Source organism: Malaclemys terrapin, chromosome 4 (genome assembly GCF_027887155.1).
Source record: "Malaclemys terrapin pileata isolate rMalTer1 chromosome 4, rMalTer1.hap1, whole genome shotgun sequence".
NCBI classification, from domain to species: domain Eukaryota; kingdom Metazoa; phylum Chordata; order Testudines; family Emydidae; genus Malaclemys; species Malaclemys terrapin.
The window spans coordinates 147,757,820-147,774,039 of NC_071508.1; the positions used below are offsets into that span (position 1 = coordinate 147,757,820).

At 41.8% G+C, this 16,220-nt stretch overlaps 1 protein-coding gene across 1 annotated transcript in view; it reads left to right on the top strand.

The window, feature by feature from the left end:
- Window positions 1-7,723: 7,723 nt before the first annotated feature.
- The window catches only part of LOC128836164 (maestro heat-like repeat-containing protein family member 2B), a 41,314-nt gene continuing 32,817 nt past the window's right edge, over window positions 7,724-16,220 (top strand). The window contains exons 1-9 of the mRNA XM_054026181.1: window positions 7,724-7,831; window positions 9,445-9,567; window positions 10,428-10,590; window positions 11,146-11,244; window positions 12,519-12,670; window positions 13,209-13,352; window positions 14,978-15,070; window positions 15,542-15,611; window positions 15,724-15,837. Coding sequence (XP_053882156.1) covers window positions 7,724-7,831; window positions 9,445-9,567; window positions 10,428-10,590; window positions 11,146-11,244; window positions 12,519-12,670; window positions 13,209-13,352; window positions 14,978-15,070; window positions 15,542-15,611; window positions 15,724-15,837 — 1,066 coding nt within the window. The remainder of the gene's footprint in view (window positions 7,832-9,444; window positions 9,568-10,427; window positions 10,591-11,145; window positions 11,245-12,518; window positions 12,671-13,208; window positions 13,353-14,977; window positions 15,071-15,541; window positions 15,612-15,723; window positions 15,838-16,220) is intronic.

A 16,220-nucleotide genomic window follows, 5' to 3' on the forward strand; every position in this document is an offset into this window, starting at 1 on the left:
AAAATTGGGGCTCCATTGGGCTAGGTGCTGGTCAAATATTTCTTCCTACTTTCTCGTGTTCTTCTATTTTTTTCTGTTTAATTTTATTCGGTTATAAAAATTGTGCATTTATAATCTTCCTGGATGTAACATTTCATTGCTTTTTTCTGAAGGAGCGTTATTGTTTAATGGAAAACTAACTATTCCCCTGGTCAGCATTTTGGAAGTGCACACAGAAATTGCACTTCTCAGTACGACTCTCATACTCGGGTTAAAATGGCCAAATTCATACTTAGGGGAATTTATCATAATATAAATTGAATAATTTATTTGCTCAGTTTTGAGTTATTTTCCAAAAACATTATTAGACGTCTTTTTTTACTGGTATTCTATCATCTTACACATCTGGTCAAATAATTCACAAATATATGTGTATCATGATTTATTCGAGGTGTTTTGTGAAGTATTTAAAATAAATTATTTGACAGATTCTAATCTCCGTATAAGGCTCTGCTGAATTTTCTTAGTTTTAGAGGAGCTAGAGCAGTGGTGGATAACCTGTGGCCCACACACGGCCTGTCAGGGTAATCCACTGGCAGGCTGCGAGACAGTGTTTCCATTGACCATCCGCAGGCACAGCCGTCTGCAGCTCCCAGTGGCTGGAATTACCCTGACGGACCACAGGTTGCCCACCACTGAGCTAGAGATGGGATGAATTTGCCCCCCTACATTTAACTACAGTTGGATTTTCTAAGCTTTTGTGAATTGTATCCATCTTGCTCAAAATTGTCATTTGCAACATGAACAAGAGGGGACCCCAGAGTCAGAGAAACTGGTTACCTTTCTGCTGTAAGGCTGAGAGGTCCAAGTGACTTCATGTTTTTAATTCTTGTTGATCATTTTGATTAGATAACTGTGTTCCCTATTTCCTAGCTTCCTCGTTTGAAACAGTTAACTATAGACTTTAAGGACCACATTCTCCTCTCACATGAGTACATGGATCCCATCGAATCCAGTGGGAGCTGTACACACACTAGAAGCAGAATTCGGTTTAAAAAATTGTCTACCTTTGAAATTCAGTCAGTTAAGAGACTATGTGAGTTTACAAGTAGGTCTTCTAAGTGTGTGACACAGATCCATACTTTACAAGGATATATATAATTACTTGAGGAATCTTCAGCTCCTTCTTGATTAAAATGGAAGAGAAAATGTTAAAAGAAATACACTTAGTAAAGGGAAATATTTTGTTTTTAATTTACAGCAGAAAGAATATAAAGAATTCAGAAAACATTTTCCATATTTTAAGGGCAATTCAAAACATTTTGCATGGTTCCAGGAGCTGAGTTCTTCAACAGATCCATTGATTCAGTGATGCTTTACATGCACAGTTACAAAAATAAAACTTACAAAAAAGAGACATCTATACTAGTTTTACATGCCAGTCTTGGGGACCCCCTGTTGGGCACTAACTACTGTGTGGAACTGCTGTAAGCGTGCAACCATATAAGGAGGTCATGTTATAGTCTTTATTTCTTTCACACGGTATTACTTATGTCAAATGTGTTACACAAAGGAGCAATTCCATATTCAGGAGGCAGAAGGTCATCCTGCTCCTGGCACTTGGGAATCCCGATTATCCAAGAAAGCTGCATTTACTTATCTTCTATCAGAAATAAGTTCCACAGTCAGGAAAGGGGTAAGCAGAAAAGATTTTTCAATGGGAGAACATTTTTAACTAATCAGTGGTCACATTCACTGAAAGGTTACAACTCTCTTCAGCAAAGTACTTTAGGATATACTTAACTTTAAGCATGAGTATTCCCATTAAGTTAATGGAACTACTCATATGGCTAACATTAAGCATGTGTGTAAATATTTTGCTTTATCAGGGTCTTTATCAGTAGATACACCACCAGGCCCATGGATCTGGAAGGGTAACTTGAAATAGCTCTGTATTTTACTGAAAATTTTAAGTACAAATATAAGAGGTTGAAATGTTTCCACTAAGGTCATTACTCTTGTTGGGAAAAGATCAATTATATTTGTCATAATGCCAGTTAATGGGACAAACATTTATATTTCAAAATGTTAGAGTATTTCCAGTATTAATACAGAGCATTCCAGTTCATTCCAAAGGAGTTTATTTTCAAATTCTGGTCACAGCGTGGGAGCCAGACAATTTTTTTTTATTGAAGCAGGTCATAAAGCAGCAGTTCACAACTGTACAGAGTTCTGATAAAGAGCTATATAGCACATACATTTGTAATTCAATGCTGGTAGTGAAAGGAAGTAATTAAAAACCAGGTACAATTATAGAAAAGGCACCAAGAGCACTGACCCCAGTTTTTTGCCACAATCTTTGTGTTTACTCTGCTTTTAAAGACACCAGTTTAAAAGCTTTTCATTGGTGAATATTTTTAGGCTTCACAAAAAGGCTGAGGGAATTGGTCCTGCTTTGAGCAGGGGGTTGGACTAGATGACCTCTTGAGGTCCCTTCCAACCCTGATATTCTATGATTCTATGATTTCAGTTGGTGGCCAGGATCAAGTAAGAGCAACTATTCCAAAACTCACCATGTAAAATTTGCACCAACCATTTGGAAATTTTAAACGGGTACTAGCAACATGAAGTCACAGAAGCAATTTCTGATTTCAGCTACACTTGTGTAAATGCAGAGTAACTGCATTGACTTCAGGAGAATCACTAGCAGATAGAGCTGAGACAAGTTACAGCCCCCACCTAAAATTTTGGCCTAGTGCTACTTCAGCCCAGGGCTGCCCTGACTTAAGGTGCAGATATAGGTATCAGTATTTGGAGTCTGCTCAGATCCAGATGAACCATCCACTCGGAGAGCAGTCATTTTCTGGGGCAAAATCCTCCTTCATTTCATAAATCTGGTGCAGTTTTTTACTCCTGGCGGGTTGCTAATGCTGGCAAAGAAAGGGAACCTCCACAGACCTCAGCCCCCTTTCGCACCCGAAAGAGATTAAACAAGGTGCAGAAAATGTCTTGGTTAGTGGCAGTAAGGCAACACTAGCTGATGCTGTCTTGTGAGCGGTGTGAGCAGCACGGCTATTATGAATTTCTATTGACAGGGGTTATACTTTGTCCAGGAATCCAGCTTGGAATCACATTCTGTTTCATAGTTTGAAATTTTCGTTTGTACTTTTTTTACGAGTGCTCGTAAATGGAAGATAACTGACCTGTTCTAGCTTATATCACTGTAAAAACATCACCCAATAAAAATGGCACTGATCAAGAAATTATTTCTGTTTAATTAGGGAAATATTAAACTGAAGTAAAGGCTGCTGCTGGTGACAAGAGTCACTACTTTCCAAGAGAGTTTCTGAAGGTCTTGCATTGTGCACTTTTTATGCGACAAATTGGCAAGACTTCTGAATGAACCACGGGACAAAAAAATAATCAATTCAAAAACATTAACTCAGGTTCACTTGAGAGCAATTCAGAGCTGTTTGGTCATTAATATGTATTTTAAATTCTATATAAGAAAAAAAACATGTATATGTTTTGTCTCAAACCTAATTTAAAACCAGCTCAGAATGGATCTAAAGAAGACCTTGACTGATTCCGTGTCTTCATTTTTGCACTTAGCACAGGGCTGGGAAAAAAGAGCTCTTTGTGCCATCTCTGTGCCACCCAAACTCACAGGCCTGGCCAGTCCCCACTATACAAAAGAGCAGCCTCAGAGGTGCTTCAATTTCTATTCTAGCTGCACTGAGCCATCCAAGAACAGCCGGAGCCTACTCCACTCCACCCCACCCAGACCCCTTATACTGAGGAGCAGAGATGAGCTGCTAGAATGGCTCTGCTGGGCCCAGCTTTTCTAAGTAGGAGTTAAAGATAAAACATCATCCTTCGATTTAATGTTCTTGACTGCTGTCTGTGCCCCCACAACTTTGACACTGTTTAGGCATAGTCTTTATATTATCATGCAGTACATTATAAAAATAAACGACTACCTGTACAAACATATGCTTTTCTATCTCCCCCCCCCGCCACTCCCCACCCTAACGGGGCTATTGACTATGTGGGAAATTCAGAAAGTATTAACGTTAGCATCATCTTTTAAGTTATTTTCCAAATGCTGTGGAATACAAGCTTGTGAAGCACACGCGGCCTGTGAATGATGTAATTGTGCACTCTGCAGCATCTTTCAAAAATGAACACACCATTGTTTTGTATTTCATACCTGGGAAACTCAGGAATGCTATGTTCTTTATGTTTAAGCAACAATCAACACTGCAGTTCCAAAATTTGTACAAGCCTATAAACCTTGTAACTAGAACAGGACTCATTTGACCAAGAAAGGTGTTGCATATTTCTGAACAGGACCTGTACTAGTGCAACTATTGAATGCTACAGTAATCAACTTGTATTAGCATGCATATTCCAGTTAAACAGGTATGCACCAGTATAGACGTTGCAGGTCCTAGGTTGAAGTTGGTAGCAAAACATGTCTTTCATTTTTCCAGCAAAAGTGTGCTTTTTTAGTGTAGAACTTGCATGTTGAAGTGCTAAACACAGAGACAGCATGCATCAGTAAGAGTCACAGCTTACCAGTTGTGCATGTTCTCACCGAGACCTATAGTGATAACAGGTGAATTTTATATTACAGTAAGCGCTGCAACTGAATACTGCACAAGTTGCACTACCTGTCCTGCTTCGTAGGTGATATCTTGTGCATATGTGTGATTAGTCTCAACATTAAATGTGCACTAGTGGACAAATTACTAAGGCGGAGTACAAAAGAATAGCATATATGTGTAAGGACAAAAGCAGAAAGTGTAGAAAGGCACAAAATAAGTTATGCATAGCAAGGGACAAATGTAATTGGAATTCTTCTTCCATATGGTTTACTGCAAAGAGTGTCATCACTCTGAATGCTTTAAAGGCAACATAACTTCCAAAATCAAGTGTTGGCTCTACATATGGCCATACATATGACACCACACTGTATTAAACACAATAAAAATTAATGTCGTTGATTTGTTTGGCAGGACATGGAAATGAAGTATAAATTTCAATTCATTGTAAACCAATATAAAATCAATATTTGTAATACAGTTCAATAAGGTTTCATCTGGCTTTTTGATCAACCAAATTAAAAAGCAAAGGAAACCAACCAACCACACTCAAGTGTCACTGTGCATTCTCCAAGGCAGTTTCTTCTCTTTCTTTGGTGCTTTTATTTTATATAAATTCAAGCAGGAGCAGATTTTCAGATTAAACCAATATTGGAAAGTGAGGGGGGGACCGAACCAAAATTCAAAATGACGGAGAGAGAAGGAGAAATTCGACACTGGAGCAAATTTAGCCATCCACTAGACTGCTTCCATGTATGGGCCCAGATATTGAAATGTATTAAGGTTCCTAACATCTATTGATTTCAGTGCGAGTTAGGAGCCTAAATAACTTTGAGGATCTTGACCATGTAATTACAGCACCTGGTCAGCAACAGTTTATGTGGTGTGCCACAGTCACATGGATGTCATAATAGTGCTTGCATAATCTTAACTGGTTAGCCTGGACATGACTGACTGAGAGGTCAGCTGCCTATCAGTACGGGAGCTCTTTGGAGGTCAGACTGGAGGAAGTATTAAACATGAATAAATTTGTGAGTGAGGAGGAGGTAACCGACAGAGGTAAGGGTCAGCATTGTATTCTCTATATCCATTCTATAATCACAAACACATTTAGAAAGCATAGGGATACGGATAGATTAGCTGTAATGGTCTCCATTTCTATGACCAGAACCTCAGCTGCTGTAAACCAGTGTCGCTCTGTTGACCTCCTTGTAGCTGTGTTGATTTACACCAGTTGAGGAGTTGGCCTACTGCCTCTGGACCTGGAAACTTTCCTGAGAATCTGAGTTTCTATTGAATGTTATGGGGGAAATCTTCCTCCTTTTCTCCCAGTTGTTTTATGTTTAGTATGGGTCCTCATTTTGTGTCTTCTGCATCCATGGAGCCAACATCTAGCTGTGGAATCCATCAGAGATGGGGAAATTAGAACAAAAAATGCAGAAGGACTTCTCCTCTAGCTGTCTAAATGAAGCTCTGCTAATATCTTAAATGCAGGATAAGAAAGCATGGGGTCACATTTCTTAGCAATACTAGTGCTCCTAATCCAACAATATCATTACTGCAGCTAGATGGGCAATGTAGGATAGTTATGATTCAGTTTGAATCTAGGTGTTAGAAGTGAAGGATGCAATTTGCATAAAGGATGGGCAATCACCTAACCTCAAGCAGTCTTTCCTGGGAAGGGGAAATCTTGTTAGTTCCTCCTTCATGCTTTGGAATGCTGTTACAATGGAGACAGATAAATATGACATTTCAGAGCTCTTGTTAAATATTAAGTCTCCTGGAGAATTTCTGCCCACAGCTAAGAGATACATGGGAGATAAAATTCAGATTATTTTAATATATCAGCTATTTCATAGTTTCATAGAGTTTAAGGCCAGAAGGGACCATTAGATCATCTAGCCTGACTTCCTGTATTTCACAGGCCATTAAAATGTCACCTAGCAACCCTACACTGAACCCAAAAACTTGTCTTGGACTAAAACATTTCAGTCTTTAGGAGACTAAACTGTTGTGTGCCATAGGCAGAGAACAGGAGAGACTGCGGTTCCACCAATGCCTGAGGCCCTTGCAATGGTAGAGAATTGAATAGGTCAGATATACTCAAATGATCCTAGCAGGTGATCAGTGCCCCATCCTCCCACCCAAAGGTCCCTGCCAATCTGAGCAGGGGAAAATTCCTTCCCACCCACAACTCTGGAGATCAGTTGGACCCTGAGCATGTGAGCAGGACATCTAAGGAAACAGATTCTCTGAACCATCTTGGAGCACTGGTCCACCTTACCAGGTGTCCCTTCTCCTGCTATGGTCAATCCCTGATGCTTCAGGTGAAGGTTGGAGGGAACCACCTGACCCCACTCACAGCGTACATCTAGTCAATTGTACATGGGGGGAAAAGTCCTTTATGACCTCTACAGGCAACTGGATGAACTCTGTTCCATGAGTCTTGTCTGCAAGTATTTAAACGACCATAAAATAAGATTAAAGGCTTTCTTCAAAACAGAGGGCCTAAAGTTAGGCTTCTAAATTCATACTGATGTCTAAAAAAGTGGCCTGATTTTCAAGAGATACTGAGCCCCAAAAAGTTCCCAGCATAGCCAATAGATACATGTGGGTGCTCAGGATTTTTGAAAATGAGGCCCTGGCTAAGCAAAAGTCTTAAACATGTGCTTAACTTTAGGTCTCTTTGTTGGCTTAGAGTTAAGCATGTGATTAGGATGCTGACTCAGGGCATAGGTGCCTTAATATGGATTTAGGAGCTTAAGTTTAGGCACCCAGTTTTGAAAATTTTGACCATAAATTATTATTCTGTATGCGATCAAAACTCTTGAAATGATAGTAAAGAGGGAAAGGAAAATTATTTTATGTGGGGATCTACTTGAAAGGAGCAAATTTTCTTCATTATGATTTCCCCCCAAACACATTGGGTAGTTCAGCAAACAAACCTGGTCATCATGCGCAAGGAAGAGGATTTACATGATTCCCAGATCTATTTCTCACAGTGTTTGGGCTCCTGCAGAATCTTTACTGGACAGTGAATTAAAGAGGCCGGCATCAATTTCTACTATCAGTGGTAACCAGCCGAATCCTTTTATTTAATTTCAGGTGTTTATAACGAGGTTGTTTCCCTCTTGGCAAATATGGATGACCAAGATAAGGGCAAAACTGCCCTCAGGATTGCCTTTATAGCTGAGACCAAGCTGGCTAGCGTTGTGACAGTTCTGCTAGAGAAACTGCAACAGGATGAGGTAGGGCAATTTCATGAAATTACATCTGCTTTCCATGTGTCCACACCAAATTCTACCTGACTTCATGGGGGTATAGGGGAATGCATGGGGGTAATTCAGTATAGAACTTGGCCTGGCACACCATCAGTATAATCAGTATTCACCCTTCTGTCCTCAGGCATAAACTCAGAATGCAAAATGCTGTTATTACAGATCAGGATGATATAATGCTCTATAAAGAGAGCGTTGTCCTTTTACACACAGTGGAGTACATGGGCTGGATATAGTAAAAGTACACTATAGGACTTGCAGTAAGCTCTTCCAATAATACTTTGCCCTTCTTTAGCATCTTCATCCAAAAATCTTAAAGCACTTACCTAATACTAATGAATTAAGACTCACAGCACCCTTGTGAGAATGGTAAGCATTATTCCCATTTATGGATGATTTGTGTCACAGGGAATTAAGTTACTTGCTCAACGCCACTTAGCAAGTTAGTAAAAGAATGTGAATAAAACCCAAGCGAACTGACTCCCTGCTCTAAATCCTAGGCTCATTAATTATGCACGTGCGCAGTAGTGCAGAATTCCCCTAGGTGTAATATTTAGACCCCTTTTTCCATTTATTAATACTTGTATCCAACAATGTCCATTTCTCTATTAAGGGCCAACACAGAAGGCATTTTAGTTTCAATTAAAGTACTAGGAGGCCAAGATAAGCAGTTCAGTTCAGAACTAAACTTGGCCTCCTACTACTTTAATTATTTGAATTACTCAATTAATTATGTTAATTAATTTGATTAATTACTTGAATTACATAGTGCCTATATATTCATAAGTTATCAGAGACAATTTTCCATTAAACAAATCCTCCTTACATTTAAAAATGAAGGGAAGGAGCTTCTCCCCAGTGGAGCTGTCTGGTATGATTGCAGTGTGCAGAAGCTGTCCTTTTCAAGCAGAACCACTGGAATGTTTAGCCAGTCAAGAGATCTGATAGGCTTTGAACGTTCCAAAGTGCTTTATGACCTTGGCATGCAGGTCACATAGATTTAGAGACTCACAAGAGACAGAGATGGAAAAGACCTATTGGATCATCTAGTCCATTTCCCTGCTAATGCAGGAGAATTCCCAGCAGTCATGTTTCACTGTTTGGGACCAAACTAATTTTAAAATCCCCTAATGACTGAGCTTCCACCACTTTCCTAGGAAGACTATGTTATAGCCTAATAGACCTGTCTCACAGTTGGGGCATTTTTCCTGTTATTAAAGTCTAAATTGTATGTCTTTTTTTAGTTTAATCCCATTACTCCTACTTTTACCTAAATGTATTATACTGAAAAATTCCTCTCCCTCCTTGGTGTTCACACCCGTCAGATAGGTGTATGGTATTTTCATGTCTCCCTCATAGTCATCCCTTGGCCGCATCTGCCATAGGCAGCTCTTTCAGGCTGTCTTCAGAAGTAGAGGTCTCTTCCTGGCCACGGACCTGCTCTGTTATGATAAGACTTGGGCTAGTCATTTCATGTGTGGATTGTAAACTCTTTAGGGCAGGGGCTTATTAGCCAAATTACTGTGTGGTCATCAAGAAAACCTTTTTCCAATTGTTGATTCTCTTTTATGTTTTGTCCGCAGCGAGACAGAGTTGACATTTACTGTGTTCTGGAGAAAGTATTACAGAAGGACACCGGGGGCCTAGAGAGTAGGCTACTTAACAAAATAATAACCCTGGCCTCAAACCACATGAGAGAGACTCAGGTAAGTTAGTTCTCCCGAGATACTAATCAAAGGAGCCAAAGCTTTAACTAATTAAAACTCTCTTTTTTTGGGGGTAAACTATATACTGAAACAAAAATAGATTCTCCTGTTAGAGGCCCACACCTCCCTCCAGACCAAAGCCCAGGTCCTAGGCAGCACTTGTGCACATGCATAGGATGGGAGAACTCACATGCAAAAGTTACACATGTGCTTAAGTGCTTTGCAGGATCAGGACCCGAGACACATGATATCAGACACAGAGACGGGCCTATGGTTTCTTAACGAGCAAGTCTTTCCCAAAGTCTACTAGGGATTTCATTATTGATCCTGATGTTATGTGGAAGGCGCTCTGATACTATCGCGATAAGTGGCAGTATAAAGCCCCAAGACAGACAGAATCTTAGCTATCTCCAAAAGAAGCAGCATTGGATTTAGAATATAGTTTGCCAGCAGGAAAACTCATGGAAAAATCCCTCTCTTGTTCCAAAGGAAGTCAGCCTCCTTTTGGGGGACAGTTTATTCCAGGAAAGCTCTCTGAATATCTTGAAGCTGCCCAGTCTGTGTCTGTCTACCTCCTCAGGGAAGAGCAGGGAAAAATATCATATGACATCCACCACAAGTAGCTAATAGTAAATAGTCTAACTAAGCAGCTTGCAAGGAACTCAAAGGCTGAAAATTGTTTAGCCAAATGACTCGATGAATATTTATGACTAATGACTCTCTCCACAGAAAGTTGGGAGGCTTCATTCACAACTTATGCACAGAAATAAGGACTTGACTCATATAAACAACTCTGGCTAGTGCAACCGGCTTCAGTCACCTCAGTCTCTCTCTCTCTCTCTCTCTGTTTTTTTTTTTAGGAAGCAACAAATGAACTAAAAGTGGCAGCCAGCAACACCTTAGTGACCCTGGCACGCTGCTATTTCTATGAGGTGATGTACGAGCTGCAGTGTCTTCTGAAACTACTGGGGCTGCCTGAAGAGTTTACTTTCGTTACACTGGGCAACCTGTCATCAGCCTATGGTATGGTAACTTCCATCTTTTGTTTCAAAGTTATTGTCTTTCATTTAAGGACAGGGGATTACCCTCTCTACCGAAAAATGTTACAGCTAAACAGAGCTCTGTTTGCGTGTGTGCATGCGGGTGTGTCTGGGGAGAGACACAAGATTAACTGCTGTTGCTAGTTCTTGGCTTCCAGATCATGAGCTATCCAGACAGAGGTGCAAGCTCTAACTTATGTCCCTGACTGAAGTTCCTTAAGGATCGGCTGGGGGAAGGTCAGGTCTAGTGGAGCTCTTCTCCACCCCACTTCCCATCCCGCCCCAGTGCTCTCTCCCCTTACTCTGGGAGTGAGTTGGGCATCGGGCACAGCTGTACACTGGTGGAGGATTCCCCTCTTCAGGGTGAATCCCCCACTGGCTTTCAATGGCTGCTTTAAAGCCATTCTGCTCTGCTTACGCAGCACAAAATGGCCTCGGAGCCCATAGCATCCTGCCCCACGGTGTTTCTAAGTGTGTTGTAAGAAGGCAGAGAGCAGCTGATTATCTTTCTTCCTTCTCTTCTGGCCTTTTTCTGCAGCACTTGAGTGTATCCCTTATGTGGGAATGACCCTGAAGCGCATGTTCTCCATGTTGGGGTTAGTCAAGGACAGCAGGCTGAGACAAGCATTTTGTGGTGGTAAGTGCAGCACTTACTGGAGGTGCCCAAAATGGATATTGAGGGGGTCTTGGTACAGATTGAAGTGACTGGCCAAGTTTGCAAACAGGCCCTGAACTGTGCTCCCTGCCCTGGATTGCACCAAGTGCTGCGTTCCTTGGCTCCCGTGGCACTCAGTGAAGTTGAGAGTGCTCTGTACTTTGCAGGAGGCACTGAGCATTTGTAAGTTCAGGCCCTTTATGACTCATGGATATCATTTAAAATAAACACACACAAAGGCTGAAGCTCCCCATCTGCCAGGAGGCTCCTGGGGGAGGAGGTGAAGGGAGCAGTTTTCATTACTGAACATTTAAAAATCCCGTTTCCCACTCCTCCACCCATTCTCGCTCCTTAGTTTCTTTATCATCTCCTTTCATGCTCTTTCTCTATCTTCTCTTCCTCTCCACTTCTCTCTTCCTTTGCTTTTCAGGTGATGCTCAGTAAGGGGTTAATCCTGTGCCTTTGAGGTAAATGGGAATTTTGCCATCAACTTCATAGAGAACAGGATTGGGGCCTAATTCTTCTTAGCAAGGACACTAGATACACCACTTTTAGGGCAAAGTGCTCCCCAATACCTTCAAATCCCAGTAAAGCCAATGGATGTTAGGGGCACTTTCAGACAAACTGTAACTCAAGATGAAATCATACAGTGTTAGGGTTAACTAAACAATAACTGCAGAGGACGCGAGTCATTCAGAGGAGAGCTGGTTGAAATATTTTGATTTTTAACTATATTTTCCATAATTTTTCTTTCCAAATTTGATGAAAAACAAACCTGAAAAATGTCAATGACAATTTTGATCAGGAAGTGTGCAGCCAGTGTTTTGGGGCAGCTAAAGAGGTGGCTGCATTTTTTTGATTTTTGAAAAATATCAATGATTTTTATACTTTGCAATTTTGAAAAAAAACCAAACCTATCAGTAAAGATTTTTAATTTAATTTAAACTGCTTTTTCAACCAGCTCTAATGAAGAGGTAACAAGGAAGGGAGAAAAAAATTGTCTTCAAATGATGGTAATTGAAAAAAGATTGAGAGATGTGCAAATTTAAAAGCCTTTTCAGAAACAAGACATGGAATGGGGGGAAGAGAAATAGCTCCAAATTGATATGGGATTTCAGCGTCTAGTCCTGAACTAAGCAGTAGCTGCCATGGAATTGTAGTAAACTTTAGGCCTGGGTGAGTTCACTGATAAAGCAACTTCTCCTCGTTACTAATATGTCCTTTTCACATTGCCCGTCTTCTCGCCTTCCATACAGTTCTGGAAAAATGGTCCAGGGCAATAAATCTATATTTGACTAACTGGGATGAGAACACATTCCCCAGCATGGGTACATTGCGATTCTTCGATACAATTCTTCCATTCTATTGTCATGTGACCAGCAACTGGCTGAAATGCGAGGAACTGAAGGTGAGAATTGCTGGCTTTCTAAACCTTTAGCAGAAATTGTAATGTTAAATTCTATATGTCTGTCACTCTCTGTGATATGGCATTTAATGGTAGGTCCTTTTGGATGGACCAGAGTGTCATGTAAAACATCTAAACCCCATATATTTATAATGTCACCACATCATGGAAATTCTGTCTGCACACAGTGTACATAGCTTCTAGTTTTCTGCACCTAATGTGCAGATGAAGACGGGATAATGGGCTAAATTAATTCCCGGTATAAGTCCATTCACCCCAGTGGAATTACAGCAGTTTTGAGTTGGCTGAGAATGCATACTAATCTGGGGAATATTTTCCCTGGTATAGCAGTGAAGTGCATTAGAATGTAATCCTGAAATCAACCCTATGAATCCCGGTTCTTTACCAGGAAATATTGAGATAGGGCCGTTCCTACAGTGGAACAAGGGAAGTTGCACTCATTAGAAGTAGAAAAGGTGTGCCCATTGGATGATATTGAATGAATTCTTAGGAACATAAATTCTGTATCTCATCTATGCAGCTCAAGCAGGCCATCATCAAAGCCCTTGGTCCCATGATGAGCCTCCTGCTACACAAAGAGGAGCATCACGATCGGATATTTGAACTGATCTCATGGCTCCTTGAGCAATATAAGGAGGACATTGATGTTTTTCACGTCACCAAGGTGAGGTACCCCTCGTTAAGGTAACTGTCTATGCGTGTGCATGTATGAACTGCATGAGGAATTTGCTGCCAATGGGGTTTCCTGGTTTAGACAGTGACTTGTTAGATAATAAATATCCACACGAGTTCTGGGTTTATGCGCATGGTGACCCAGGCAACAAGATTTGTAGGTAAATGCCTCTTATGAAAAGCATCCTCTGTTTCTTGGGGAGGATGATAAGGAGATAAAAAACAGAACACCTGCCCCACTCCCCAACAAGATACTCCCTCCTTGTGATTTCCCAGTACATCCTGTCAACTCTGTGTCTCTATTTTAGATCATAAACTCCTCAGAGCAGGGGCTGCCATATGTTGTCTCTGGTCAATACCAAACCAACTGTCAGTGGTTGAAAATTAATACTAAGGAGGCTTGAGGGTGATTGCTTTGGCTTATATAACTAGAGCGATATAAAAGTATTGCCTGTCTATTGCATCTACCGTTCTATGCAGTGCTGTTGTAGCCATGTTGGTCCCAAGATATTAGAGCGAGAAGGTGGGTGAGATAATCTAATTAAAGATATCGTCTCACTCCCCTTGTCTCTCTATTTCATCTACCTCAGTACCACATGAGCAAGAAGTAATGGGCCATATTCTGTCTTCAGTGGGGCTACACAGTTGTAAATGAAGTCATGAGACAGCTATAACTACTTGGTAGTGATATTTACTCACTATCTCTGTTGGTTGAAGCTTTCTGGTACAGAGTATGTGGTCACTTTTGGGGTTGAAATACCCATGATTTGGAGGGAACCAATGCATCATGGACTTGTTTGATAGCATCAGGGCACTACACAACTGCTTAAACATAGTAAAATATGTAGATGGCATCAGAGACATTCTGGAAGCTTCAAGCAGCAAAGGAGAAAAGTGTTTAGATGCAGGAAGGAATTAGATTTTCACCTTTTTTATCAGTCAGCTGGCAGAGGACATAAAATCATCACTGATAAAGTTGGCAGATGAGATAAAAATTGGGGAGTGGTAAATAATGGAGAGGACCCTCACCGAAGGGCTGCTGCACTGATCCCGATCATTAGGCTACGCTGCCCTAGGAGCCAGGACTGCTGCGGTGGCTAGGGAGACTAGGCCAGTTGGGCCGTCCCAGATCCACTTCAAATCCTCCACAACCTGGTACCAACCTGACGGGGTGGACCTATCCTGTGACAGGGTGACTTAATGACAGTCTATAATATCATACACGAGGGACTCATATTTTATAATGGGCTCTTCAGTCTAGCAGAGAAAGGTGTAACTTGATCCAATGGCTAGAAACTGAAGCGAGACACATTCAGACTGGAAATACGGCGTACATTTTTAATGGTGAGATAATTAACCATTAGAACCATTTACCAAGGGCCGAGGCAGATTCTCCCTCACTGACAGTTTTTAAATTGAGATTGGGATGTTTTTCTAAAAGCTCTGCTCTGGGAATTATTCTGGGCAAGGTCTATGGCCTGTGTTGTACCGGAGGTCAGACTAGACAATGGCAATAATCCATTCCAGCCTTGGAATCGACGAATCCCCTGAAGCTGCTTCAGTCACTACATATTGCTCCTGTGTGCGCCACCATCTGACTTTCACCCTCTGTTGCAGAGTCTGAGCCAGCTCTTGGAGGTCTCTTGTGAATATAAGATCCCTCTACCTAAAGAGAAGTTTCAAGCCATCTGCAGTGCTCTGCACATCCAGGTGAGGGGTGGTTTTTCTTGGATCCCTTGAGCTTAGGCCCAGCAGAGCTGAAGCATATTAACAATAAAAATCTATCGAATGATAGTGCAGAGCCTGGGGACCTCCTCGTGCCTTACTGATTTCTGCAGGCTCGGGAGTAAGCAGGTAGCGGTCTCATTTTCTTAGCTAATCTCCAGCTCAGTTTGTAAAGCAATTTCACCATAAGCCGATTATCGGGGGAGTCAGAGTTGTCTAGTAAAAACTGTGGCTGTGTCTTGATTCGATCAGCTCTGCCGCTCAAAACCCTTTAGCTTCTCTTATCGAATGTATTGGACATTGGGTTTGATTCTTGCTGTGCATTCAGTACCATCTACCTGGGGTTCAGACCTCTAGTTGGACAAGTAGGAAGTGGAAGCTTAGAAATTCATTGAACATTTTCTTGTCAATTGCTTCTGATTAGTTTTTCTTTGACCATTTCCCTTCTTTCCACAGATCTGTTCTCAAGCTAAGCCGCTCAGCACGGAAAATCACGCAGAGCTGTTGGATTGTGTAGTTCTGCTAGGTAAGGGGAAGAGACTCTGAGTTACACAGTGGTTTCCTTGTAACTTCCTTTGTCAGGTATGGTAAGAATAAGAGTTCTGTTGTCAGTGAGGACGTGATTTGTTCCCTTGCAGCCCGTTCTTCTCCTGATGATCTGATAGCATTTCTGCACTCGCAGCTGGAGATTGAGAATGAGGCTGTTCGTGTGGCCTCTTTGAATCTGCTCAGAGCTATTGTTGGCGCCGACTGTAAGTAACACAGGAGCAACTGTGCCAGCTGCCCTCTTGGCCGACATGCTGAGGGTTGAGTTGGGGACATCCAGAGCAGGGCCGGCTTTAGGAAGTGCTGGGCCCGATTCGTGGGGCTTGTGCTCACCAGGTGGCACTCCGAGTCTTTGGCAGCGGGTCCTTCACTCGCTCGTGCCGCCGAAGAGCCGGAGGGAGTGAAGGACCCGCCGCCAAAGTGCTGCCAAAGACCCGGAGCACCGCTAGATGAGCAAAAATTAAAAAGGCCACTGGGCACGGGGCCCTGTTAGGCGTGGGGTGCGGGGCCCCCTGAGGCACGGGGCCCGATTCAGGAGAATCGGGGGAATCGGCCTAAAGCCGGCTCTGATCCAGAGCTAAAAGCATGA